Below are 24741 nucleotides of genomic sequence, written 5' to 3' on the forward strand. Positions count from 1 at the left end.
AGGCTGGGCCTCGGAGCAGAAGGGAAATGGGAGAGACAGGCCAAGAGGAACTTCAGGAATACAGCTGCGCTTCTGGAATCAATCAGTAGCATGAATAAGCCAAGAATCCAAACCCATGGTACACACCCCAATGTCCCACTGCAGCTTCTACGAGTCTCCAAAGATACCATCAAGAATGTCAAGGCAGTGGCTACAGGGACATGAAACCGGAGGTTTAGTTTCTGATTGCCCAAGGCTTTTCTGACTATGAGCCCGGGGGAGGGGGGGGAAGCTGTACCAGACACTTCATTTTTGAATATGCTTAGAGCCTGGGGCTCACAGGTCAACGGTGCAATTCAGATCTCACCCTAAGGTGAAACCATCTTCACTTCCTTCATCCCAGACTTGAAAATGCCCCAGCAACGGTCATAAACACGGATGAACTAGAGTTTGATTTCTGGGCATCATTTGGGCTTTATTCCAAAGTTATCCATGTGTAATTCTTGTAGCTACTCAAAGCTAGGAACCAACACCAGAGCTTCCAAAGAGTAAGACTCGTTCCCCCCTCCCCCGCCCCGTTCCCTTTGTCCCAATGACTCAAGACTTTTTTTTTAAAGACTTTGCAGTTCAACACAAGCTTCCCTTTCCAGCGCCTATGTAAAGAACTTTCTGTTGGCATTGACCCCAAACAAAGTCTTTCGTATCTCTGGCATCTTTTCCAGGGCTGCGAGATTCAGTCGACTTTCCAGGGTATTGGAAACCTTTATTCTCTGATCGTTACTATAGACCTCCACCCCTCCAGCGGCATTCGAAGACAAGTATGCCTCTCGGTCAACCTGGACTTCTGAATGCTTCTGGCAGAGGATCATGTAGTGAGGGATGGCTCTTTGCACCGCAGCCTCCACCAGGTGGAGGTCCTGTTGCCTGCATCGGACGATCATCACAGGCTCCAGCAGCCGGATCAAGGCTTGGAGCACGAGTTTATCCAGCAGCTCCTGATAAATATCTAGATCCAACACAATTTTACTGAGCCTTACCTTCGCTTCCTTGAGCAGTTCCAAGATGAGATTGTCTCGGGCTCTCAGGACCGTGAGCCGTGCCTGATTTCTCATGGTGGACAGCTGGATTTTTTTCTGCTGCTCGATCTGCTTCTCCTTCTTCTCGTAGTAATCCATGATCTTCAGCCGCTGGGTCTGCACCAGGCGGCCTTTCTCGATGTTGAACTCTTCCTCTGCCTTGGCGTCGATCTCCTCTGCCTTCTCATTGGCTTCTTGCTCGATAAAAGCCATCATGTGTTTGATCTGTTTCTGCACATCGAGGTCGGTCAGGGCCATGGCTGCTCTCAGGAAGTGGGTAGAGGGAGAATCTGTGGACCCTTAGTGTCTCCAATTTTGACAGTGTCCAGGGGGCTGCTAAAGTTCTACTTCCTCCCTGTGGGGTACACAAAAGGGAAATTCGAGTCTAAAGGGAAGGACCCTGGAGACCATCTCTATAGCCCTCAGTTCACAGATAAGTAAATGCAAGTCCAGGGTCAGAAAGTGATTTGGAAGAAGCTGTTTGTTCCCTAGTAACAGAGGCTTCAGCCTCCATTCCATTCCTCTTCCGCTCATTATCACCCAATAGCTGGAAGTTGGGGCCAGGAATTCTCTAGGCAGTGATGACCTAAGACTCAGATAAGAAGTCATTGGAGTAGAAATACCAAATCAATACATAAACATAAAGAATGTCTCCACATGGAGCTAGAGAGATGGCCCAGTCATTAAGACCTGAGTTCAATTCCCAGCATTCACATGGTAGCTCACAACTACCTGTAACTCAGGTCCTAGGGTATCTGCCACCTTATGGCCTCTTCAGGTACTGTACATATGTGCTATACAGACATACAACATATGCAAACAAAACACCCATACACAATTTTTTTTTAAAAGTTAAAAAAAAAAAAAAACAGACACATTATAGGGTGGGGAGGACTGAGGAGAAGCTGAGAACCTGGTAAGGCAGGGTTCAATCCAGGAAGACTTCTCAGAGTCAGGAGGCTTCACAAAACCTCTAATGAAGAATTGGAGTATGGCGAGGCAGATGAAGTCACTCTGGGGAGAGGCATGGGGCTGAAGAGGCCGAAGGCAAGAATGAAACCATTCTTTCACCAAGAATGGTTTCCAAGCTTGTGGAGATATTTGGATTGCATGGAGGACCTTTAAGGAATCCATCTTTGAAAGACTCATTCCAAATCTATTGCTCATCCTACACCTGCTGTCATCAAAACCTCTGCCAGTATCATCTGGGAATGGGATCTGAAAAAGAGTGTTGGACTAGAGTGCCTGCCAAACAGCCCCGGATGATCTGTGTTTGGTCCCTAGGCCCCAAGTAAAGTCAGAAGCACAGACCCAACTCTATGCCTCTGACCTCCATGAACATACCACAGTATGTGTACATCCACGCTCAAAAACTCATCACACACACACACACACACACACACACACACACACACACACACACAACGTCCTCCAGTAGTAATTGTAAAGAAGAGGAGGAGGAGGAGAAAATCCTCAGACTGGGGCTATGACTCAGTGGTAGAGCATTTGCCTAACATGGGTTCTAGTGCCATGGAAATAAAACAAACAAACAAAAAAATAAAAACAGAAGAAAACAAAGACACCATCCCTACTAGGGCTATAAGATGCTGTACTATGGGCATGACATGGCATGACAGTCATGAGCTTACAGCAGCTGTGGTTGCCTGCATAGGACCCACAAAAGACTGAACCCATAAACCTTCAGTCATAGATGGATGAGGGGTTAGTGGGGTTCCTGCCCCACCCAGGAAAGCTAATGGCAGTCTTGAGTTGCTGGAGGGGAGAAAGTCATTTTCTTCAGTAACATAGACATCCATCAGTCACTAATGTACCATTGCTCCATGCCCATGTCCACTTGAGTGACCTGGTTAAACCCAGTGGGTAACAGCAAAAAACAAAACAAAAAGACAAAGCATGGTGGAGATTTGGTGGGAAGAGAGGAAGCATGGAAAGGGGGATTGTGGGAGGAGGAGAAGGGATGGCGGAGGGATCTGTGTGACCAGAATGGATTATACACACAAATGAGATTGTCTAAGAATAGGCCGGGCATTGGTGGCGCACGCCTTTAATCCCAGCACTCGGGAGACAGAGGCAGGCGGATCTCTGTGAGTTTGAGGCCAGCCTGGTCTCCAGAGCGAGTGACAGGACAGGCTCCAAAGCTACACAGAGAAACCCTGTCTCAAAAACAAAACAAAAAAAAACCAACAACAACAAAAAATTGTCTAATAAATTAATTTAAAAAAAAATTCAAAAAAATCTCATCAACCTCAGGAAAATGTCTGAACAAAATGAGACTATTCAAGAGAGAAAATGTACAAGGAACTAAATAAATTTTGGAACTAAAGGATAATTGAATTAGAAAGATAACAAAGGCATAATCAGGACTGGTGAGATGGCCCAGTGGGTAATGGTACTTACCACCAAGCCTGAAAACCTGGGTGTGGTCCCTAGGACCCACTCAGTAGAAGAAAAGAATCAATTCTAGTTAGTTGTCCTTTGACCTCTACACTCGTGCCCTGATATTCATGTAATTTTAAATTTTTGAGAAGGCTGGGCATGGTGGCACATGCCTCCAACCCAGCACTTGGGATCCAGAGGCAGGCGGAGCTCTGTGACCCTGAGGCTAGCTTGGTCTAGTAGTAAGTTCCAGGCCAGCCAGAGCTACATAGCAAGTTCCTATCTAAAATAACTTTCATCCAAAAGGAAGATTATTGAACTTGTCTCATGTGATTTTGAGGTATACTTTTGAAAACTAAGGGTTGTTTTGTTTTGCTTTGTCAATGGTGCAAAACATTCTCTAATCCTACAGGAGACATGTTGATTAAATCGGTTTTAAAAGGCTCCCCAAATGACCCTGCTAGTCACCAGCTTTTGGAGTCAGTATGGATGAAAGGCAAAGGAGTTCGAGATGTAGGACACCCCGGGCATGTGTGCGGAGGAACAAACACACCAGGCGAGACCTTACCAGTTGCCTGCCAGGAGCCGCCTTTGGTCTGGCGCCTGGAGTCTGATACAGAATGTGGAACTTGGAACACGCACTGGACCCTGGCACTGTCATACCCTTCTGTACAGATGACCCAGGACATCTGACCAAGCAGCTCAGATTCACAGCTAGGCCACCCCTTAGGAAGCCTGGCCAGTTCTGCCAAGAAGAGTCCAAGAGCGGGCTCCTTGGCACAGGGCCATAGCTGGCGCTTACCTTGCACACTCAGAATCTCAATTAAGTTGCTACAGAGTGGGCCCCACTCTGAGATGGGCTCCCCTTAACAGACATGTGTATAGAGCTGGGCAGCTGGTTTATTAATTTACTAATGAAAATACAGCAGCCACATTGGTGGGTCATGGTCTCTTTTCTTGAAGGCCTGTTGACTATGGAGCCAAATCTGAAGGCAGTTTAACGAGGAAGCAGTCCAATCAGAATTCACCAGATGGGGCTCCTTTTCACGATAGAGGTACATCTCTGTGCCCGGACAGTGCCAGCTTCTACGGTGCAGACTCCACAGTGGAGCTGCCTGAATGCCCAGCTCTGCACTGGCCACGCATGTGATTTCTCTGAAGCTGCTCAGGCCCCCTCCCAACCCTGTTTCATCATGGCTATAGTGGGAATAGAACAGCCTCCCTAAATGAAAGAGGGGAAGATTGGGAACAGTGGTGGGTGGAGTCAGTCTTCCTGGATGGTGATTGCCATCTGTATGCTGTTGCCATGACCGCTTCTTGGATTTGGGAGTCACTCGTCACAGTCCCTCTTTGGGCATAAATGAGGTAGATCTGAATTGGCTTTCAATCATTAACCTCTTTTTTAAGCTTAGCAGCCCTGGCTGGATTCAGGAACTCCTTGAACATTTCACAGCGCCCTCATTCGTAGTCCAGACACAGACACACCCTCCCTTGGTGATGGTGGGTAAAGTTCTGAATTCCAAGGTCTCAGGCTGGGAGTGGGAGTGATCAGTTCATAGGCCATCACAAGCCCCCTACCAGGTGCTGCAGTGCACAGTTCTTGTGGCCTTCCTGTGTACCAGCTTCCACTGTGTTCATTAATGCTGGCCTTAGGAGTAGCAGCAGGGTGGGGTGGGCTGAAATTCAGGGCTAGAGCAAAGGTGTCTACAGGAACTCGGGTGTCCGTGCCATGTGTCTGCAGGAACTGGGGTGCAGATTAACTTCCTGCCTGTCTGGGATAGAAATTGTGAGCTCACATGGGCCTGTGGTTTAAGCAAAACAACAAACCAAACTGAGAAAAATCTCATGTCTGCTTTGGCACTAAGGCCCAGAGTCCTCTATTCTACTTCCTGAAAGTGGCATTTGTCCTGCTGACATTTGGGGCTGTGACAGCGAGTCAGGGCCTCTCAGCCAGACAGATATACCTCCCAGAATCTACCCTGGATTCAGAAGCAGGGCATCCTTATTACTTCAGGCCCCAAGCACAGGAGCCCAGTTCTGCTCAGCACACTGCTCACACCGTCCCCTCAAGTAAAATGTCCAGCTCGTCTAAGTCCCACCCTTACTTTCAGACCCAGGGTGAGTCACACTGCCTCTTGGGCCTCTGGGCTCATCATCAAAATGACAATTCAGACCTGGGCCTGTGGGCCCTCAGCACTCCAGCGGACACAGGTGCTTGTGGCACGCTCTTTCAATGTGATTGACTGGACCGAGGGCTTGGAGTCAGGAAAGAATGCCCATCCCTTTTTCTTCTGGTTTCGTGCTTTCTTTTTTGTGTTTTTACATTGTAAAATACAACACACATTGAGAAAAGTACCCAGAATGCAAATATGCAGCTAATGAACTATAACTTGGGAGCCCTGGCTCCCAAGCAAATACTTGGTTAACTACCTACTACCCATGCCAAGAAAGGAAATGTCAAGGGCCCGTGAGATATCTCAGTGGGTAAAGGTGTGCTGTCACCAGGCCTTATGACCTAAGTTCGATACTTGAGACATGCATGATAAAGAGTGAACAGACTCCCACAGGTTGTCCACTGACCTCCAAATATGTGTATGGCATGTTCACACTAATACACAAAATAAGTTAATTAATTTTTTCAAAGAGAAATGTTGATCATCTCCCAGACGCCCCTACTGTGACTGTGGATAGGACATTTCAGAGCTGGTGATTTTGTATCTGAGGAATCATGAAGGCTCTATTTCTTCATGCCCTCCCCTACGTGAAGCCCTGTGCATCCCAGAAAAGTTGAGGAATCCTGTAGCCGAAAGGAAGTCACGAGTCTGTCAGTCAGGAACCTTGCCCATGCCCTGAAACCACCAGCCTTCATTCCAGCTGTGTCTGTAAGCGTGTCTGAAGTCAGATGTGTGTGGCATGGTCTCACTGCCCCATCAAAAAGGAAGCAGCATCAGACTCGGGCCTCTAGACACTGAGGGATTGCCAAGTAACAAGAAGAAGGGGTTTTCCAGGGCTTGAAGCATGGGGCAATGTGTAGGGCCCAGGAAGTAGGTGAAGAAATTTAGGAAGTCCTTTAGGGGAGTTCAGAATTAACTATGTGGGAGGAGGCATCGACTTCTCTGTCTTTTAGCAAATATTGGCTGAGCAGTGTGTGAGGCATTGTGCAGGTACTGCCAACAGAGTGAGAATAAGGCTGATGCCCGTCCTGGCTCCCAAGCCCTTGGTGTGATGGGTGACATGGCTTGTAAGCAGGAAATAGACCAGACAATGTCAATAAAGCTCCATGAACGAAGGGATCTAGCCCTGCTGTCCTTACCAGGTTCATCATTGGCTGTTATGGTGTATTGCCCTGCAGACAGTTCAATCTTACAAGTAGGTGGTTTCAAATGTCTGGGGGCTGACAATAAAAGGCAAATGGGGGAGCGAGGGGATGAGGATAAATGGAAGGGTATGCAGAAACTTAGAGGCACTCAGACAAAATGAGGTTTCAGGGAGATCCAGTCCAGCGCCTTAACATGGAGCAAGTCATCTGGAAAAGACAAGACACTGGTTGAATTCACAATTGGGAATGTATCCAATTTGACAGGAAGGAGTAAAGACTTCGTGGAGATCCAATTCTTAGCAGGGACTTGGGCTGCCCAGAAAGGCCTCTGGCTAAGATGTGTGGAAAGGTACCTGCAGCTCAAGGTGAGAAAGGATAAAGGAAAAAGAAAAGGCACAGATCCGGTGGCTGTAGGTTTCAGTTGGGTGACAGATCCTGTGGCTTCCAAATAGGGTTATAACTTGACCAAACACTGGTCTAGGGAGACTCACCATGTGGTGGCAGAGGCAGAAGAGACCTAACTATAAAGCAGATAGGGACTGTGCACTGGTGAGGTTGAGGATGAGAGACAGGCTGTCAGTAATGAAAGGGGAGGAGGGGCATAAAAACTATGAGGTGTGGCTCTTGGATGCAGCCCACACAGGGAAGAGCAGCTGGGCTGTGGGTATGGCTGTGAGATGGTGGGAACTATGTGCTCTGCTCTTGGGATCAAGCTGGAGGAGGGCAAACAAGAACAAAGCACTCATTTGCTCCAGAAGTAAAAGCCCACTCCCAGAGAGAAAATCCAGTGTCAGAAAAGCACAGACTACTTCAGCGATGACAGTGAGGACCATTGCCAGTCTTAGAGATTCCATCCCTGTGGCTAAGCAATTTCTGGTCCTGGCTTCAGAACATGAAATGCCTGTAGGGGCCAGGCAGAAAAAGGGAAGAATGAGCCAGGCAAGGCAAGGCAAGGAAAATTTTCTTCCAAAATCATTTGCATTTTAAGAAGCTACAACTTTGCCTCTTCTAAAACATCTGTGGGTCAGGCGTTAGAAAGCAGTACTTCAGAGAAGCCGGGCTCTCCCTAGGAGCAGTTTGCTTCAAATTAGCATAGCTCTGTTTCCAGGGACAGTGCCCTCCGCAAGAAAAGCCCTCCGGTTCTGTCTCACTTCCAGGTGACACAACCCAAACCACTTTGCAAAAACCAAAGCTCTCTGTGACAATGAGGCTGCCCCTTCACCAATGGCCTCTCCTGGCTTCTTCAGGGACTCCATCCCTGCCACGTGGTGCCTAGCTTCAGCACCTCTGGGTTTCCACGGCACATGCTGCTGTCCCTTCACCAGTGACCTCTCCTGGCACCTTACAGTACCATGCCTCAGCTTTTCCTCATGGCCCCTTCAGCCCTGCAACTTCCACACCAACCATACCGTCCTGCATGGGTTACCTTTACACATCACCAAGTTAATTTGCTTGAGACACAGCCTTGGCCCCTCTGGACCATAGCTTCTGTGTCCTGACCCTGAGGAAATGCTTCCCGGATCTTATCTTAATGATGGCGGTCTCTTCTTAATCACAGATGAGTTTTTCAGCCCTAACTGAGCAGCACTGATTGTCCCAGTAAGGCAAAGATTTCACTTTGGGCTATCAGTCTCTTGTTAACCAAGAGCCTCAGCTAACCAAGACCCACAGATTCCCAATTCAAAATATCAACAGCCCTGAGAGTCTGCTTCCCTCTGAAATTTCACAAGCCAGGTGTCCACCATCTGCATTGCCCTCGGCTTTATCCCACAGAACAGCTCATTAAGTGCCAAGCACTTGATGGCATTTCCAGACCAAACTTACAAATACTTCCAGAATCCTGCCCTAATAACCCTACTTCTGTCCTATTTTACTTGCCATTGCTATGAAAAAACACTGACCAAATCCAACTTGGAACTTACAGTCCATCATGAAGGGAAGTCAGGGCAGGAACCTGGAGGCAGGGACTGAAGAGGACATGGCAGAATGCTGACCCAGGGCTTGCTCAGTCTGCCTTTCTTTTTCTTCTCTCTCTCTCTCTCTCTCTCTCTCTCTCTCTCTCTCTCTCTCTCTCTCTCTCCTCTCTCTCTGGTTTTTCAAAACAGGGTTTCTCTGTGTAGCTTTGAAGCCTGTCCTGGAACTAGCTCTTGTAGACCAGGCTGGTCTTGAACTCACAGAGATCCACCTGCCTCTGCTTCCCAAGTGCTGAGATTAAAGGCATGCACCACCATCAGGGCTTCCCTGCTTTCTTATAGAACCCAGGAGATGTGTTATATACACTCCCACCTGTCCAGGTGATGTCACCACCCACAGTGGGCTGGGCCATCCTACATTAACCATTAATCAAGAAAATGCTCAACAGATGTGTTCATAGGCCAGCCTGATAGGGATATTTTCTTAATTGAGATTGCCCCTTTCTGGGTATCTCCAGTTTGTTTCAAACTGACAAAAAATAACCAACATAGGGTCAGATGATCTGATTTCAACACAAAGAAGTCACATCTGTAGAAAGAGAGATGCTATTACTCTCACAATGGAAATGAAAAGGCCAAAGGATGTGAAGGTTGAACAAGCTTTGGAAAGTTCTTGATGAGTTTGTTATTACAAAGGGTAACTTCCCTGGCCTCGCCTCCAAGATCTCTCCCCTCTGACCTTTCATAGATCAGACTCCTCTAACCACCTGTGGGGAAGCAGACCTAAGTCAGAGGTCCCAGGAAGCCTCCAGAGGACTAAGCCTAAGGGTGAAGGTGAATGAATAGCCCTGGAATATATCTCCTTAGAGAGAGCTATCTATCCAGGATTTCAGGCTGTAAGCTGAGAAAGAATACAAAAGTTCAACCCCAGAGACATACAGCAGCCATGTCTGCTATTAGTCCTCAGCCTTAAGTGACACATTCGGTGCAAGCATGGCTCTGGTACCAAATTCACTCTCATCACGACAGTCCTGGCCTCAACTCGTCTGGAGACACAGCTCAACCCCTGGCACAGGGAAAGCTCTGGTTTGCAAGGAAGAGCATGTAAATGTCTATCCTACATTTTCCCTCACCATGTCCAGCTCTTCTTCAGGAAGAGAGCTATTTTCCTCTTCCTTACTCATCTCAGTGCTTCCAGTGGAGGCAGGAGGATGCAGCAATGTCATCAAAGTTGCTCACTGAGCCCACACACGAATGGTTGGGTGGTGAAGACATAGGCCCCCTACAAACTTTGCCTACAACCTTGGGTGTTTTCAGCCCTTTGTCAGAATGAGAGAAGCCCAAATGTGATGGTGAGAGGAGGTGACAGAGGCCTGATCTAGAGGAACTCCCATACAGCTCACGTTGCTGGGACACAGGGCTCCACAGGAAGTTATCTGGATTGGTCTGGAGGCCTTGGAGACTATTCTACTCAAAGAGGTGACTATAAGGCTGTCATGATTCTAACTTATACTTGAGTAAAAGATGAGACCAACCAGAGAGGCCCTGCCCCTTGGAACTTCATCCCAAAGCCTCTGCTTAGCCAGGCATTTATTAGCCCTCCATTTACTGAGTAAAGAGATCAGAGAAAGCCAGGGAAAGCAATATTTGTCTCACAAATCTAAGATAGAGGCTGGCCTTGGTAGGGACAGCTTCCCTGTGCTCCACTAGACCTTAGTTGGGTGGCTCACAGAGCAGGGGCTGGAATCATCTAATGCAGGTGAACTTTTTCTGTAAAGGACCAGACAATAAATTATCTATGTTGGGATAACTTTCTAGGGAGAGGTCAAGGCAGAGAGTGTTTAGCAAGTAAGGCAAAATTATTTCAGTGCCTTTGAAGCAGTTTAGCCATAGAACATGGGATGTTATAAGCTATAAGTTAGCTCTGGAAAACAATGTGCCTTAGTTAGGGTTTCTATTGCTATGAAGAGACACCATGACCACGGTAGCTCTCAGAAAGGAAAACAGTTAATTGTGGTGGCAGCTTACAGTTCAGAGGTTCAGTTCATTATCTTCATGATAGGGAGCACGGTGGTGTGCAGGCAGGCAGACCTGGTGCTGGAGAAGCTGCTGAGCGTCCTACATCTTGGAGGCAACAGGAAGTTGACTGAGATGCTGGGTGGTATTCTGAGCATAGGAAACCTCAAAGCCCGCCCCCATAGTGACACACTTCCTCCAACAAAGCCATAACCACTTCAACAAAGCCACACCTCCTAATAGGGTCACTCCCTATGAGATTATGGGGGCCAGTTACATTCAAACTACCACACAGTGGCTTTTTGCGTTTGGTGCCATTTTCAAATTCCTTACATCAGGAAGATCGATCTGGTACTGTTGCTTGCTGTGGTAGAAGTGAACACTGCTACGCTGATTACATGAAATACATCTGCTTGTCCACTCCTTTCTCAGGAGGCTGGGTTGCAAGTGACAGAAATGATGTCTGATTAAACAGAAAAGGCATGGAGAACCTTAAGAGAATCATAAATGGCATGCAGGGTTGTGGAAGGGCTAGAGAAACTGTTGAAGATAGGTATGGAGTCCAGTACACACCCAGGGAGCTTTTCTGGTAAGAAAACCACTTCCAGCACCATTCCTGTCACCTAACTTTCAACAACCCATGTGTACACCTGCCACTTTTGAAGCAGGAACTCAATCATGCCACATCTACAACCACTGCCTTCCGGAGGTGCCACTTCCCGTGTCAGAAACTGACTGGCTTACCCACCACTGAAGCTGGACCTCCAGAGAGTATGTGGCTTATATTCAACCCAAGTTTCACTAACTCACGAATTTGGCAAGGATTGAACATCTGCAACGTCTATCTTTACTTTAAGGTTAGCTCTTCCCTTCCACTGAGACTTACAAACTAGACCCGTGGTCCTCAACCTTCCTGATGCCGAGACTCTTTAATACAGTTCCTCATGTTGTGGTGACCCCCAACCATAAAATTATTTTCATTGCTGCTTCATCACTGTAATGTTGTTACTGTTAGGAATCGTAATGTAAATAGCTGATGTGTAGGGTATGATGATGTATGACCCCAAAGGGGGTCACAAATCACAGGATAAGAATCACTGAACTAGAAGATGCTGCACATTCAAAATGTGGTCCTGATGTTCACTGACCAAAACATCCACTATGAAAGAATAGCTACAAATGAGTTTGGCTGGCCCCTATATCTAAACAACTTCTGAACCAGGAACTCAATTATACCACTCTCAGTACTGAAGCATGGGATAAAATGGTGACTTTGTTTCTCAAAGAGAAATCTGTGACCCAGTCTTCTTTGACGCTATGGAAGGGGACAATTGCCAAGTTATATGAGTTTTCTATTGTAGCAACCTCTAAGGACGTGTTCTTTCCTACAGCAATGGGTGGTGATGCTGCCAGTCACAATGACAGCTTTCCTAAACCCAGGGTGTAGAGGAAGGCAGAGGATGGCAAAACATTATGAGTGGTACCTTCAGCTCAAATCCTCAGTGTCTGGGGTACAGTCCTGAATTTCTGGGAGGCACTGAACTGGAAAGGGGGATCTAGTTCCATTAACTTGGAAATGAAAACCAGGTGAGGCAATTTTATTAGATTTGCTTTTTATCGTTCCAATCATTAAGACCCAATGACTTTTAAGAACTCACTACAGAGGCCGGGTGGTGGTGGCACACACCTTTAATTACAGCACTCAGGAGGCAGGCAGAGGCAGGTGGATCTCTGTGCCAGCCTGATCTACAAAGTTACACAGAGAAATTCTGTCTTGAAAAACCAAAAAAAAAAAAAAAAAAAAGAACTCACTACAGTGTTTAAGCCGTTAGTACCCCCCACTCAAAATACCATGCAATGTCTGTTACTAAAGAAAGCAATGAAGATGGGAGGTGGAAATAGGAAGGAAAAGCATAGGCATGGTATATGGCCAGGTGACACGAAGTCAGTAGAGTCTGAGTGGTAGGGGGAGTCCTCAGCAGTTATGTGGCTCAATCTGAGCCTAGGGACAATGTGTAAGAGACAGCAGAATCATGAAGCATGATGATCATTTCACTTCCTTATTGATAACTTCCCAGAAGGAATTTCAGAGAGGGAGGAGAAACACACCAAGACTTGGAGTGAGCATGGGCTCCTATAGAGACAAACCAACAGACTGGGATTGGCACCAACTTGGGGATGTGAGATGGACCCATCTCACCTTCCTCTATACCTGATCTGACGAATGCTTCCATTCTCCCTTTAAAACTGTCATTTCCACTGCAGCATTGAGAGGCCTAGGACCTCTGATGAGCAATAACCCAGATGGAATCGATGTTGCTGGCTGCCTCTCCAGCTGAAATTCTCCTTCATAACTGCTGCCCATCACACGGGAAGCACAGAATCTAGCCAGGATGAAGCCCATGCCTCATTTTGATTGGCTTGTAGAGCCAATCAAAATGGCCCCACTCCCTCCCACAATGATTGTTTTTTTGGACAAAGCATAACCCAGGTGCTAGCCAGAGCCATCTAACCTTTCACTACTACCATGCCTGGCTTAAGGATGAACTGGATTTATCCAATCAGAGATTGTCCAAGGCTTGTGTTTAATTAGGGAGTCAAGGAAAACCACTGGTCAGAGCAGTAAATGGAAGGTAACCCCCCCCCATGGTGTTACTAAGCCCTGTGGATTTCTGTCATAGAAACATTCTTGAATTTCACTCTCTTCATGTTCATGGTAATTCCTCATTCGATCTTTCATTTAAGGTTTATTTACTATGTATACAATGTTCTGCCTGCACGCCAGAAGAGGGCACCAGATCTCATTAGAGATGGTTGTGAGCCACCATGTGGTTGCTGGGAATTGAACTCAGGACCTCTGGGAGAACAGCCAGTGCTCTTAACCTCTGAGCCATCTCTCCTGCTTCATTCAGTCTTACATGATGTCTCCCCTCCTCCCTCCCTCTTAGTCTCCTCCTATTCACCAAATCCATGCTTGAGAGTGGTCTCAAATGACAGTCCCAAATTTGTCATTTTTTTTTTCTTTGCAATCTTTGATGCACTGTCGTGGAACGTATAGCCAGTAGCATGGGGTTGAAGACATTTCAAACCTTAGCCCCGCTTCTTGGCTGAGTAACTGAGCAAGTTTCTAAATCTTTGCATATTCCTTACCTCAGCTTATGAAGAGAACACTGTAAGAGTCAGAATTCCTTGGGTACCAGTGACTGAAAACTAACTTCAAGACATTAGGCAAAAGGAACAGCTGTGTTAACTCAGTTTGATTGTCTGAAGAGTCAGCAAGGCCTCAGGACAATAGACCCTGAACTTAGATTACCTACACGAGCTTTGCCTTGTAGTTTCTGTGCACGTGTGTGGATGTGTATATGCACACCTTCAGGGTGGCACATCTCCACGGTTGCTTCTCTCTGCCCTCTGGCTTCACTGTCTGGCACCGCCTAGCTCCTGAGTCGCTAACCATTTTCAGACCCACACAAACCTGCCATGCAGTAAAAGAGGAGAGTCCTGCTCTGAATCCCAAATTTGAAAGTTTCAGGAAATGTGTGTCTTGTCTTGCCTTGGATTCGGTACCCACATAGGCCAGTCCTTGGGAGTTCGGGCAGGATGTGTAAGATGAGAGCTTCCCATCAAGCCAGGTGACAACAGAGAGGAGATTACAAAGAATATTTATCAGAAGCAAATAGTACTGTCCTAGACAGACCAACTAATAGCTGCTGTCTACAAGTCTTATCCTGCAGTCATTTCAAAGATAAAACAAGATTATCTTCACTGACCTTCATCTGAGTACACAGTACAACACAGGTACCGCCCACAGCAGTGCTTTGCCAATCTTGTTTTTAGGGCCACAGCTCACCTAGACAGTGCCTTTATCTCTTGCTATGTAGATAAAGATGAACCTCTTTGATTGTATGCGTCCCTATAGGAATAAGTATTGTTTTAATTTTTTACTCTTTTGGCTTGGGGGGGGACCCAGTCCCCCCAACACATGGAGGATTATTATTACTTATGGATGCCTGGCCTTAGCTTGGCTTGTTGATAGCCAGCTTTTCTTATCTTAATTTATCCCATTTACCTTTTCCCTCTGGGCTTGAATCTTTCTTACTTTCCTTCTTACTGTGTGGCTGGCTGGCTGGCTGGCTGGCTGGCTGGGTGGCTGGTCCCTGCTGTCCTCCTTGCCTTGTTCTCTTGCTGCTCCTCATTCCTAGTTTCTCCTTCTATTTATCCTTTCTGCCTGCCAGCCCCACCTATCCTTGCTCCTGCCTCGTTATTGGCCGTTCAGCACTTTATTAGACCATCAGGAGTTTTAGACAGGCACAGTAACACAGCTTCACAGAGTTGAACAAATGCAGCATAAACAAAAGCCACACACCTTAAAATAATATTCTACCACAAATAAAGTTTGACAAACAAGCAGTGTCATCGGCTCTTATGTACCATTAAGCCTGCCCTCTGTCTACCTCAGATGGACACCATTCCTAAAAAATTGTGTGCTGTTCTCCCTTGGCCAGTACACACCATCTGCTTCCCCCAGACCTTCTATTAGCCTCAGGAGCCCCAGGCCAGTGATACCACTTCCGCAAATCCTTCCTCAGCACACCCACGGCTATGCACTACTACTGCCTCCTGGGCTCCTCCAGAAGCCTGCTCTTTCTCCCCTACCACAGTACTGATTACATTATATAGCAATTATCTGTTTGCCCATCGGTTCCTTTCCGCTCCCCCTCTAGTGATGGTGGCTTGCCAGCTCTAAGTCTCCTGGCCAGGAAGAAAGCCTGGCTTCTAGTCGACCTCAATTCATGCTTGTTAAATAAAATACTGAATGAATCAATGAGGAGGAGGAAGGAAGGAGTAGGGGAAAAAGAGAAGGCTGCCTAGACAAGTTCACTGTTCCCACACAGACCTGCGTCTGTTTCAGTGTTCACAGCTCAGACAAAGGGGGGGGGGGCAGAGGCCTATGGGATGCTTAGGAACAAAGTTGCTTCCTGTCCCTCAGTCCTTGACATTTGAGAACTGTTTTTGTTTTTGTTCTGTTTTACCACTTGGGCATATTCTCCTCTCTCTCTCTCTCTCTCTCTCTCTCTCTCTCTCTCTCTCTCTCTCTCTCCTCTCTTCTCTCTCTCCTCTCTCTCTCTCCTCTCTCTCTCTCCCCCCCATGGGAAATCGAGGTCCCCAAGACCCATGGGAAATCGAGGGTCTTGCAGCCGTCTAATTATTTCCAGTTTAAGGGAGCAGAGACAGCATTCCGGATGACCCCCCCATCCCTTTTCAATCCATATCCATACCAGGTGTGACGGTCCCCAGAGCTCCAATATTCTTGGCAGTCTGTTTGGCGTTACTGTGGGCCAAGGGAATGAGGTCACTGTCGCCAATGAAATCACCACTGCATGATTCATGGCACATCAGTTCCCAACTTGGAGTGTGCTCTGAGATTCCCAGAGCGTCCCACAGCCATCCAGAACCTGGGGTCCCTGTGCGATGAGCTCACATTTTTAGAGCAGAAAACCGAGGCACGGAGAAAGGCTAACTTATGGTGCTTGGACCAAATTCAGTTTTCCGCAGAGCTGGTTCCCGTGGCTCTTTCACCTCGTCCATGGATCCTCCTTTCAGAATACTAGCCTCTGCAAAGGTGGCCTGAGCTAACCGTCTTTCAGGCAGCAAACCTTCCCTTCCACCCCGCCACTAAAAAGTGGCAAGATCAGACTTCAAGGCAATTGATTGCCTTTCTTAGCCTTTGAGAACTTACGAAGTAACTTTCAGATTTATCAACGCAGTCAGTGCAAGAACCTCTCTACTCAAACACGGTGGGCAGGGTATAGAGAGATGTTCCCCATACTTTCACCAGAAACTTTACATGATACTCGAAATCTTCCTGGTAGATTTGGAATCGGGTTTAGGATTTGAGAATTGGTCCGGGGGGGGGGGGTGTCATGAAAATGAAATGAGCACTTCTCAGTGAGCATTTTCCTCAAGTGCTCCTGAAATCCTTGACTGCCAGGAATTAAAAGGAAGACTTTTTGTAACTACTTCCCAGGTACCAGTTTTTCTCGCCCCAAACCCGAGGGCGAGGGCCTAAATGACCCCACGCGCCTCTCAGCACAGCAATTTCTACCACTGTGAATCCGTGAATGGAAGCGACTTCCCTGTCAGCAAGCTGGGGATGGCGTGTGGTGTAGGGTCAGCGCAGTCTGCGCCTTCGCTCCAGTGCCGTGAGTGTTAAGCAGCCGTGGGCCACAGAATGGTCCTGGCCAGACAAGTGTTTCCGGACTTGCCAGACAGAGGCGCAGGGTTGGCCCTGGATCCCTGGCCAAATCTCAGAGCATGAGGACACATCATCGTATCTCAAGGATCACAAACGAATACTTTTGGAGAGACCTTTGGGAAAGAAAGGAAGCCTCGGACAATGTCGCCTGCAGGGGGAGCACAAACAACATTTGCGGTCTCCTGACGAGGGCTCGCCTCTTTGTGGCTAGCTTGGGGGTGCAATATGCTGCATCTCTCTTAGTCACCGATTTCATAGAAAATGACTCAAGCTCGTGCTGAGAAAGAAAGGCGTGGGGCGGTGATGCTGAAGCAATGAGCCAGGAGACCTACCACCTTCCCAGCCTCCGCGCGGCTTTCTAATTATTGTTATTAATTATTTTTATAACCCTCTTGGCTGCTGTTCCTGATTTCTAGTTGCGTGGAGCACTTGCAGGCGGATAGGATAGGATGGCTCCTGCCTTCCAGACGGAATTTAAATAGATACATCTGTATCATTTTGCACAAATGCGTCACCGTTGAAGTCGTCGTGGTTCCCCGAAAGGCCTCCACGTCTCCTCCCGGCACCAGGGCCTGCAGACGCTTCCGGGCTCTGGCCGCACTTTCGCGAGGAGCCCTGAGCTCCTCCTGAGCCGCTGCCCGACAGCCCCTCCCCCAGCTCCCCTCCCGTCCTCCCGGCTCCCGGGCGCCTCCTCCACTGCCTCCGCGCCCGCCTTGCGGGGAGTCAGGCTAGGGTGAGCGGTAGGACCCCCCACGGCGGGCGCGGGTGCGAGCGCGGGGCACGGGGCGCGCGGCACTCGGGAGCAGCGGAGACCGCCCTCCTCCCGACCCAGGCAGGCGGGGGCCGGGGCGGTGCGGGGCGGGCAGAGCCGCCTGGCCCCCCCTCCCCTCCCCTCCGCCGCCCTCCCCAAAGTTGCCGACTCCCCCGGGGCCGGACAGTCTTATGATCCGGCGGATCCTCCTGGGGAGGCCGGGCCGGGGAGCGGGTTCGGGTGCCGAGCGGCCGGGCCAGCAGGCGGACGCGGCGAGCGGGGCCAGGGCGGGGAGCGGGGCAGCGATTGAAGCAGCGGCGGCTGCGGCGGCAGCGCCCCGGGCCCGCCGCACCTTCCCCTCCGGTGAGGGGAACCGCTGCATGGGGCCAGGGGGGCGCCCTGCTGCGCCGAGCGGCGGCGACGGCGGACCCCCCAGGCGGGCTGGGGCTGAGCCCGGGGCCGGGGCGGGGGCTCCGGGGAGACCATGCCCCGAGGCCGGCCGGCCGCAGTATGGCTCACGGGCCCGGCGCGCTGATGCTCAAGTGCGTGGTGGTCGGAGACGGGGCGGTGGGCAAGACGTGCCTGCTCATGAGCTATGCCAACGACGCCTTCCCCGAGGAGTACGTGCCCACTGTCTTCGACCACTACGCAGGTAAGCCTCTGTCCTGCTGACTGAGGGGCTGATCCCGGACCGGGAACTTTGGAGCAACTTTGGCTGAGCCCCCTGGCTGCCTCCTCTGAGCGTGCTCCCCTCCCCCGCCGTGCCCTCTGCCTGGCGGCCCCACCCCCGAGACGAGGCTGTGCCTCTAGTCACCCCTCAAATCAACTCCCACCCCTCCCTGTCTCCCCCCTCGCCCCTTCTCCCACACTTCTCAGTCCCCAGAGCGCCCTCCTTGACCTTCCCGCGGTTGCTTCCCTTACTGCCCCAAGCCCCTGTTGGGGAGACATCTGGGGATACTAGGGTAGACGTGGCTATGGGACTTGGGAGAAAAGGGGTGGATAGCAGGGGTGCACATTTCGCCTAGATCTCATGCCACTTTGGCAGCGAGCTGAACGTTAAAAAGGTGGTGTTCATTCCCAGGGATCACCCACACGCCTCCCCGTGTTTGGGGAAGGGGGGGTCCGTGGGTAACGAAATTGCTCGACCTCAGGTCATTGTGAGCTTCTCTCCCCACCCCCACTTCTGTCCTTGCAGTCAGCGTCACCGTCGGGGGCAAGCAGTACCTGCTGGGACTCTATGACACAGCTGGACAGGTAAGTGCCTTGGCCTCTGGCCGGTTCCTTTACCCCCACCTTTCGCCAATTATGTGTGACTTCGAAGGGCCTTCGGAAGCTGAGGTGTCTAGGTGGGAGGGTGTGTCTTCCAGGGGCTCCTTCGGGATCAGGTCTTTTCTTAAGTCAGCAAATTAAGGAAACAAACCAAAAAGAAAATGCAGACCAGTGCGAAGCCCCGGGATGTTAAAGTTTTTGACTGTATGGGTCGTTATGTGCGTTGCCTGGTGTGTGGGTCCCAACTCCTGTTGCAAAGTGGCGGCGGCCAATGGTGAAGCGCTCTTATTTTTAGTTGCTGGTGACCAGGTCTCCCCCCTCACAGCCTCTGTCTGGTCCCTCATTGGTGAGTGGTCTGCCTGCCCGAGGAGCCTGATTGGTGGGAAATGGCATCATCTAACATGATGGGAAGGCATTTGGTTCTCGTTATGTTTATTACAACATCATTGCACTCTGGGACTCCAGTCCCTGAAAACGTAATTTGTGGTGTTACCAGAGAACCACAGGGAAAAAGGAAAGAAACAACAACCCTCAGCCACTCCCTGGGGTGCAGAGTGGCTAGGGTTAAGAGTTCAGCATGAGTCTTTCTTCCCCCTGGAGGGCCAGGTGACTGTGTTTTCTCTGGAGAGATTATTGTGCAGAAAAGAAAGAAAGGCTTCTTCCTTCAGCCTCTGGCTAGTGTTTGCAAACCAGAAGGGCCGGGCTGTTCTCCTGAAGGATTAAGGCGTTTTTTTCTCTCTCCCTGACCCAGCACTACCGACTCGCCAGACCCACTTTCTTTCCTCTGGGGCTAAGGTGATGAAGTTTGCAGAATTCAGCTCTGCTATTTGGCCAGAAGTCTAGGGAAGAAGTTTCTGTGTTGTGCAGACTTAAGGACCCTGAGGAGATGTGAGCCACTGAAGGGCTGCGGTGGCTCTCGGGGAAGATCAGTCATTCAGTTTCTTCTTTATTTTCCAAGCGGGGTGGGGGTGGCTTAAGAAGAAAGAAAGAAAGAAAGAAAGAAAGAAAGAAAGAAAGAAAGAAAGAAAGAAAGAAAGAAGGAAGGAAGAAAGAAAGGAAAAGAAAAAGAAGAAAAAGAAGAGAAAGACCACTACAGATACTATATACCAAATATGTGTTGTTGGTTTAGATTTGCCTTTTGGAATTGTACCTCTTAGATTCTATATTGACGTCTAGAAATATCTTGTGGGTTGAGCGTTTTTTTGGGGGGTGGGGGGCTTGAAGTGGTCCTGATTTCTAAACTGTTATTGGAACATCTGAGAAGTACTGGCGATTCAAAGGGCCAGAGGACATTCCCTGTCATCAAAGGTGTTCAGGCCAGTGCAGCCAGGATTGATTCTCAGATTTGGGAATAGCCTAGTTTGGCTATTCTTTCATTGCCCTCACCCATCAATTACGGAAGGCAAGGAGTGGAACTCACTTAGATACCACCAACTTTTAAATTGTTCTGTTGATAGAGAAGATGTTAACAACAGTTGAAGATAGGGAGTTGGGGGGGTTCTAATTTTAACTTTTCATACTACCTCATTTCTTTGTTGCAGTGATGGAGTTTTAACCATGCACTTTTTTTTTTAACATGACATGTGAATGTCAGAAGTCTTTATGCAGAGACCCAGTTACAATTAACCATATGCCCATGTATGTACATACCAGGTCATGCAGCACACAAGAGTTTGCTGCTGAGATAAAGACCCTCGCATCACCCCAATTCGAGGTCCTGGGAAGTGCAGATATCCTCCCCTACATTGGCCAGATGTTAGTGTGCATAAAGTACCTGAAGTTTCCTAGTCATTCTCTTGGTGGTGGTAGACAGGGTGGGGGTGAGGAGGGTTCCGTGCCACCTGATGGTAGACGCTGCTGGGTTTTCACCCACTGATACTTTTGATTTGGGGTTAAAGTTATCGATAATTCATTCCATTGGTAATAAGCAAATTTAGCCATTATCAGACAATGTAGTAGGGCTGTTGTATCATGCTAAGCATCTGGGGTGCACAAAAGAAAACATTTAAATTAGGGGTCCACCGCTGCTGGTGTGAATGTATGTAAGAGTCTGTATCGAATGATTGCTGGTGCATCTTACATAGATTTCGGTGTTGATTGTTAAGACTTCATTTCTCTATGAATAGATATGTTTCCTCTTATGATACCAATAGTGGTAAATAAATACATAGACATACATACACATACTTACCTGTCAAGGATTTTCAGCCAGATAGACAACAGAGGAAAGTCTATAGGGACCAGAACGTCTTGAGTTCAGATCTCTACCTTGTGTGCAGTTCTAGCTGAGTTATTTACTTTCTCTGTAATAGTAAAATGTAGACAATTAGCATCTACACCACAGAGCTGTAGGCTGCCTTAAATTCATTAACCTTTGCAAAAACAGTTGGCATCCACAGTTCTTTGTATATAGTAGGCGTGCAAACGGTATTACAAAAAATTACTGTGCTCTTCTGTGGGCAGTGTAATGGGGGGATCACAAGTGGGAGAGGACATATGTATTATACCTAAAGTTGATAGATTCTACTAGTGGGCCCAATCCTAGAAGTATTAGCAGATGTGTGGAGACAGAGAAATCCTTCCAGATTCTGTGTTGCCATTGAGAAGCAAGGGGCAAGTGTAGGTTTTTGTTGGTTTTTTGTTTTTTTCAGAGACAGAGGGATGAGGAGGATCGTAGCACTGGGAAGCACTTGCCTTCTCTCCAAACTGTTTGCTCATGTGTGTGGGTGCTTGGCATACCTACTTGAAGAAATGCAGCCATGCCTCCTCCCTCAGGTTGGCATACCTCTAGTCCACTTTTTTACTCTTGGTCTTCTTGATGACCCAGTCAAGTCCAAAGCCACAAGCATCATTTGCCCAGTTGACATATTAGGAATCTTCGAGTCCGGGGAGGGTGGTTAGGTGATGATCTTTGGCCTTCTTGAGCAGGTTGCTGTCTACTTGACCTTTGCTGCAATTAGCAGAGAGAGAGAATGAGAGTACAAGAGTGTGTTGGACATCAGTCCCCATCATGAGCCTTGTGTAGGACATCTCTCAATGCTCTCCCACTTGCAAGCGTTGGTCCTGAAGGGAACTCCTTCCCCTTCTTGGCTGAGCCCCAGGGTGGTCCTCGGATAGCTTACCATTTTGACTGCCAAGTGTCTTGGAGTGGAAGTTGACAGAGGCACCTTCCTCTACCCTGGGGGGCGTTGCACGGAGGTCTGGCTTTCTGCCTGTCTCTGGTCTCCGGGGGAGGGGGGACTTCTCCTTTTGTGCCTGGCTTTGGGCCTTCAGTATAGGCTCTGCACTAGCCCTCTGCCTGCTCTGGAAGGGATTAGAAGGTGAGGTTGTCCCCACTGCTGCTACTCTTGGGAATGAAAGGAAGTGGGGAGCTTTCCCTCTGCCCAAACGAGCCAGCAGGGATCTGCTTGGCAGGCTGCACTCCAGCTCCGGGCTCCAGGCCTGATCTCTTAATCCTTGGCAGGAAGGCAGAACTTGATGCTCCAAGGAGGGAAGCACTGAAATCCAGTTTATCCAGGTCTCAGAGTATGGACACTCAGGAGGGATGGTACGTGGTGGGGTGAGTTTGGGATGCCCGAAGTTGTAGATCTGGCCAATGTCTCTGTATCCAAGATCACATGTATGCTTTAGGTACACCATTGCTATATCTGGCAACTTAAGCATCTGAGTTCAGGGTTGCATACATGAGAGCTATAAATATCCTTACTCCAGTGTCCCCTGGGGTAGCTTTCAATGACAAATGGGATTTGCTTCACACTTGCTATAACCCAGCAGCTGTAGCTAGTTCCCCATCACCACTACCACCATCACCACCCCTGGAGCTCTCTGGGTACCCAGGGAGGCACTTCCTCCAACAAAGGGAACAGCCACTGAAGGCAGCAGACAGGAGGGACAGCACCCAGGAACTAGCATAATGGGAGGAGGTAGGGCAAGCAAAGGTGCCGCCAACACATCCCGTGCCTCCTGTCTTTAGGGAGGGCTTGTTCACCACACCTTCCCAGGTAGACTTTTCCCAGAGAGGAAACGGCAGGCAAGTGTGCTGATGGGAAAGAGATATGTGAGTCAGGAAAAAAAAATAATTTTCCTACTTCAGTTTGTGCAGAGGTAGGGTACAGGAAATGGGCACTCCTCCCCTCCCCCCCCCCAGGCCTCAGGTTCCCTTGGCCCCACATTCCATCCTTGAGGGAGTGGAGTGTGAGAGGCGTCTTGAGGCTCTTTCTAGATATGATCTGCAACAGGTAAGATGGGGCACTGAGCCTCTGGTTTCCCTTGGTAACCCACTGTAGATTTCTTGTCTGCATTCTGCTAACCTTTGTAGAAGCTATTTATATCCCAGGCTGCACTGTGTCACACAGGCATGCTGCTTTCTTCCTCTGAATTGAGAAGGTAGGTGGTCTCTGTTCATTCATAAGTTGTTGCTATATAAAATACACTGTGTTTTCCTGCGTGGGGCACTGGTGGTCTGTTCCAGCTCAAGCATAGGTCCTTAGGCTGGGGGCAGTGTCTGAGTGTGCCTCGGATGTGCTTCAACCTTTCTGGGCCCTTTGATCGACTTCCAACATGATTCTCCTGAGGTCTCGTGACATTTTCAGACTTTAAAGTTTCCTGGCTGGTATGCTAAGCATCAGTGCTGTGGACATACCAAGGTGTTTCCTTGTCAGCGTTGGGGAGCTGGGGAGGTGGGGGGCCATGATATGGCCACAGAACTAACTTTTTTGGGGGTGGGGGCAGTACCGGGGTTTGAACTTGTAGCCTCATGCTCAGGTCAGGGGCCTTTTGGAGAATTGGACTTTTGTGGTTTCATTGTGGAAGGTGGGGTTTCAGGGGATGAGAGCAAATGGCAAAGCCTAGCAGCTCTCTGTGGGAGTATCAGTTTCCAGTGAGGACACATGTGTTGGCAGCAGCAGGTACTCCCCCCCCCCCCCCCGCAAGCCCCAGACACAGCAGTGATGCTGCAAAGAGGAAAAAGGCAGAGGCAGAAAAAACTACAATGCAGAAACAAACGAACAAACAAACAAAAAACCCAATGATTTATGACTGTGATAGGCTAGATTTCCTTTTACACCCTAGGGGGGTTGGTTTTGCCCTAATTTAGCCAGCTTTGGTTGGGGAGTGGCTTTCTTTGCCCTCAGCACTTTCTTGTTCCTCTTTCGGTGCCTGTTACAGCTGCTCTGCACCCAGGAAAGCCAGCAGGTGCTAGGTGACAGCTGTTCCAGCCCTTCACACGCCTCAGTGAATGGCCTGGGACCACTGTCTGCCATGGCCTCTGTGGATGCATCATACTCTAGCTGAGCTCTGGGCTGGAGGGGTACTGTGTAGCTTCCTTCACCACATCCCAGAGCCCAGTTCAGTGCCCCATGGTGCTAGGCACAAACATCTTAGAATGAGTTCATTCTCATTTAGCCCTCCTCTTGCTCAGCTAATGGCTAACCTGGCTAACCTGTGGCTAAGAGCACCAGGTACAGCCCCCTTCCTGCTGACTCAGCTGTGTGGATGGTGCATCATGCTTCCCATTTTGTCTCTGACCTGGCTCGATAGGCTTGTAGGGTACCAGGCTCAGGTCTTCGCATCTTCAAGGCCTTTTGCTCCCTGGTCTCCTGAACAGAAGGTAGTTTTTGGCCGTGGGAAGGTAGGTTTTGGATTCTGCAGATAAACATCAAAATCAAATTCTCTCCGTCCTTTTGTGTAGCTGCTCCACCAGCCAGCTCCCTGCCACCCCCCCCCCCGCAGCCTCTTTCCTTCTGTATGGGTTGGGGAGACAGTTT

At 48.9% G+C, this 24741-nt stretch overlaps 2 protein-coding genes and 1 long non-coding RNA gene across 3 annotated transcripts in view; 1 reads left to right on the forward strand and 2 right to left on the reverse strand.

Moving 5' to 3' along the window:
• Nucleotides 1-435: 435 nt before the first annotated feature.
• Atp6v1e2 (ATPase H+ transporting V1 subunit E2) lies at nt 436-17797 on the reverse strand. Its single transcript, XM_027417979.2, has 2 exons — nt 15980-17797; nt 436-1410 (listed from the first exon to the last, which is right to left on the reverse strand). The coding sequence occupies exon 2, from the start codon at nt 1311-1313 to the stop codon at nt 633-635; it is 681 nt and encodes a 226-aa protein (XP_027273780.1). The 5' UTR covers nt 1314-1410; nt 15980-17797; the 3' UTR covers nt 436-632.
• A 221-nt stretch (nt 17798-18018) lies between these two features.
• Nucleotides 18019-24741, forward strand: part of Rhoq (ras homolog family member Q) — a 37420-nt gene continuing 30697 nt past the window's right edge. Inside the window, exons 1-2 of the mRNA XM_027417980.2 lie at nt 18019-18359; nt 18903-18961. Coding sequence (XP_027273781.1) covers nt 18218-18359; nt 18903-18961 — 201 coding nt within the window. The 5' untranslated portion in view covers nt 18019-18217. The remainder of the gene's footprint in view (nt 18360-18902; nt 18962-24741) is intronic.
• Nucleotides 18577-23843, reverse strand: LOC118238894. Its single transcript, XR_004770293.1, has 3 exons — nt 22099-23843; nt 21762-21926; nt 18577-21279 (listed from the first exon to the last, which is right to left on the reverse strand). It is a non-coding gene; the product is annotated as an uncharacterized LOC118238894 (long non-coding RNA).

Source organism: Cricetulus griseus, chromosome 5, assembly GCF_003668045.3.
Source record: "Cricetulus griseus strain 17A/GY chromosome 5, alternate assembly CriGri-PICRH-1.0, whole genome shotgun sequence".
In the NCBI taxonomy this organism is placed as follows: domain Eukaryota; kingdom Metazoa; phylum Chordata; class Mammalia; order Rodentia; family Cricetidae; genus Cricetulus; species Cricetulus griseus.

Coding starts and splice junctions, on each gene's coding strand:
- Atp6v1e2 (XM_027417979.2), bottom strand. CDS start 1,313: ATGGCCCTGACCGACCTCGATGTGCAGAAACAGATCAAACACATGATG.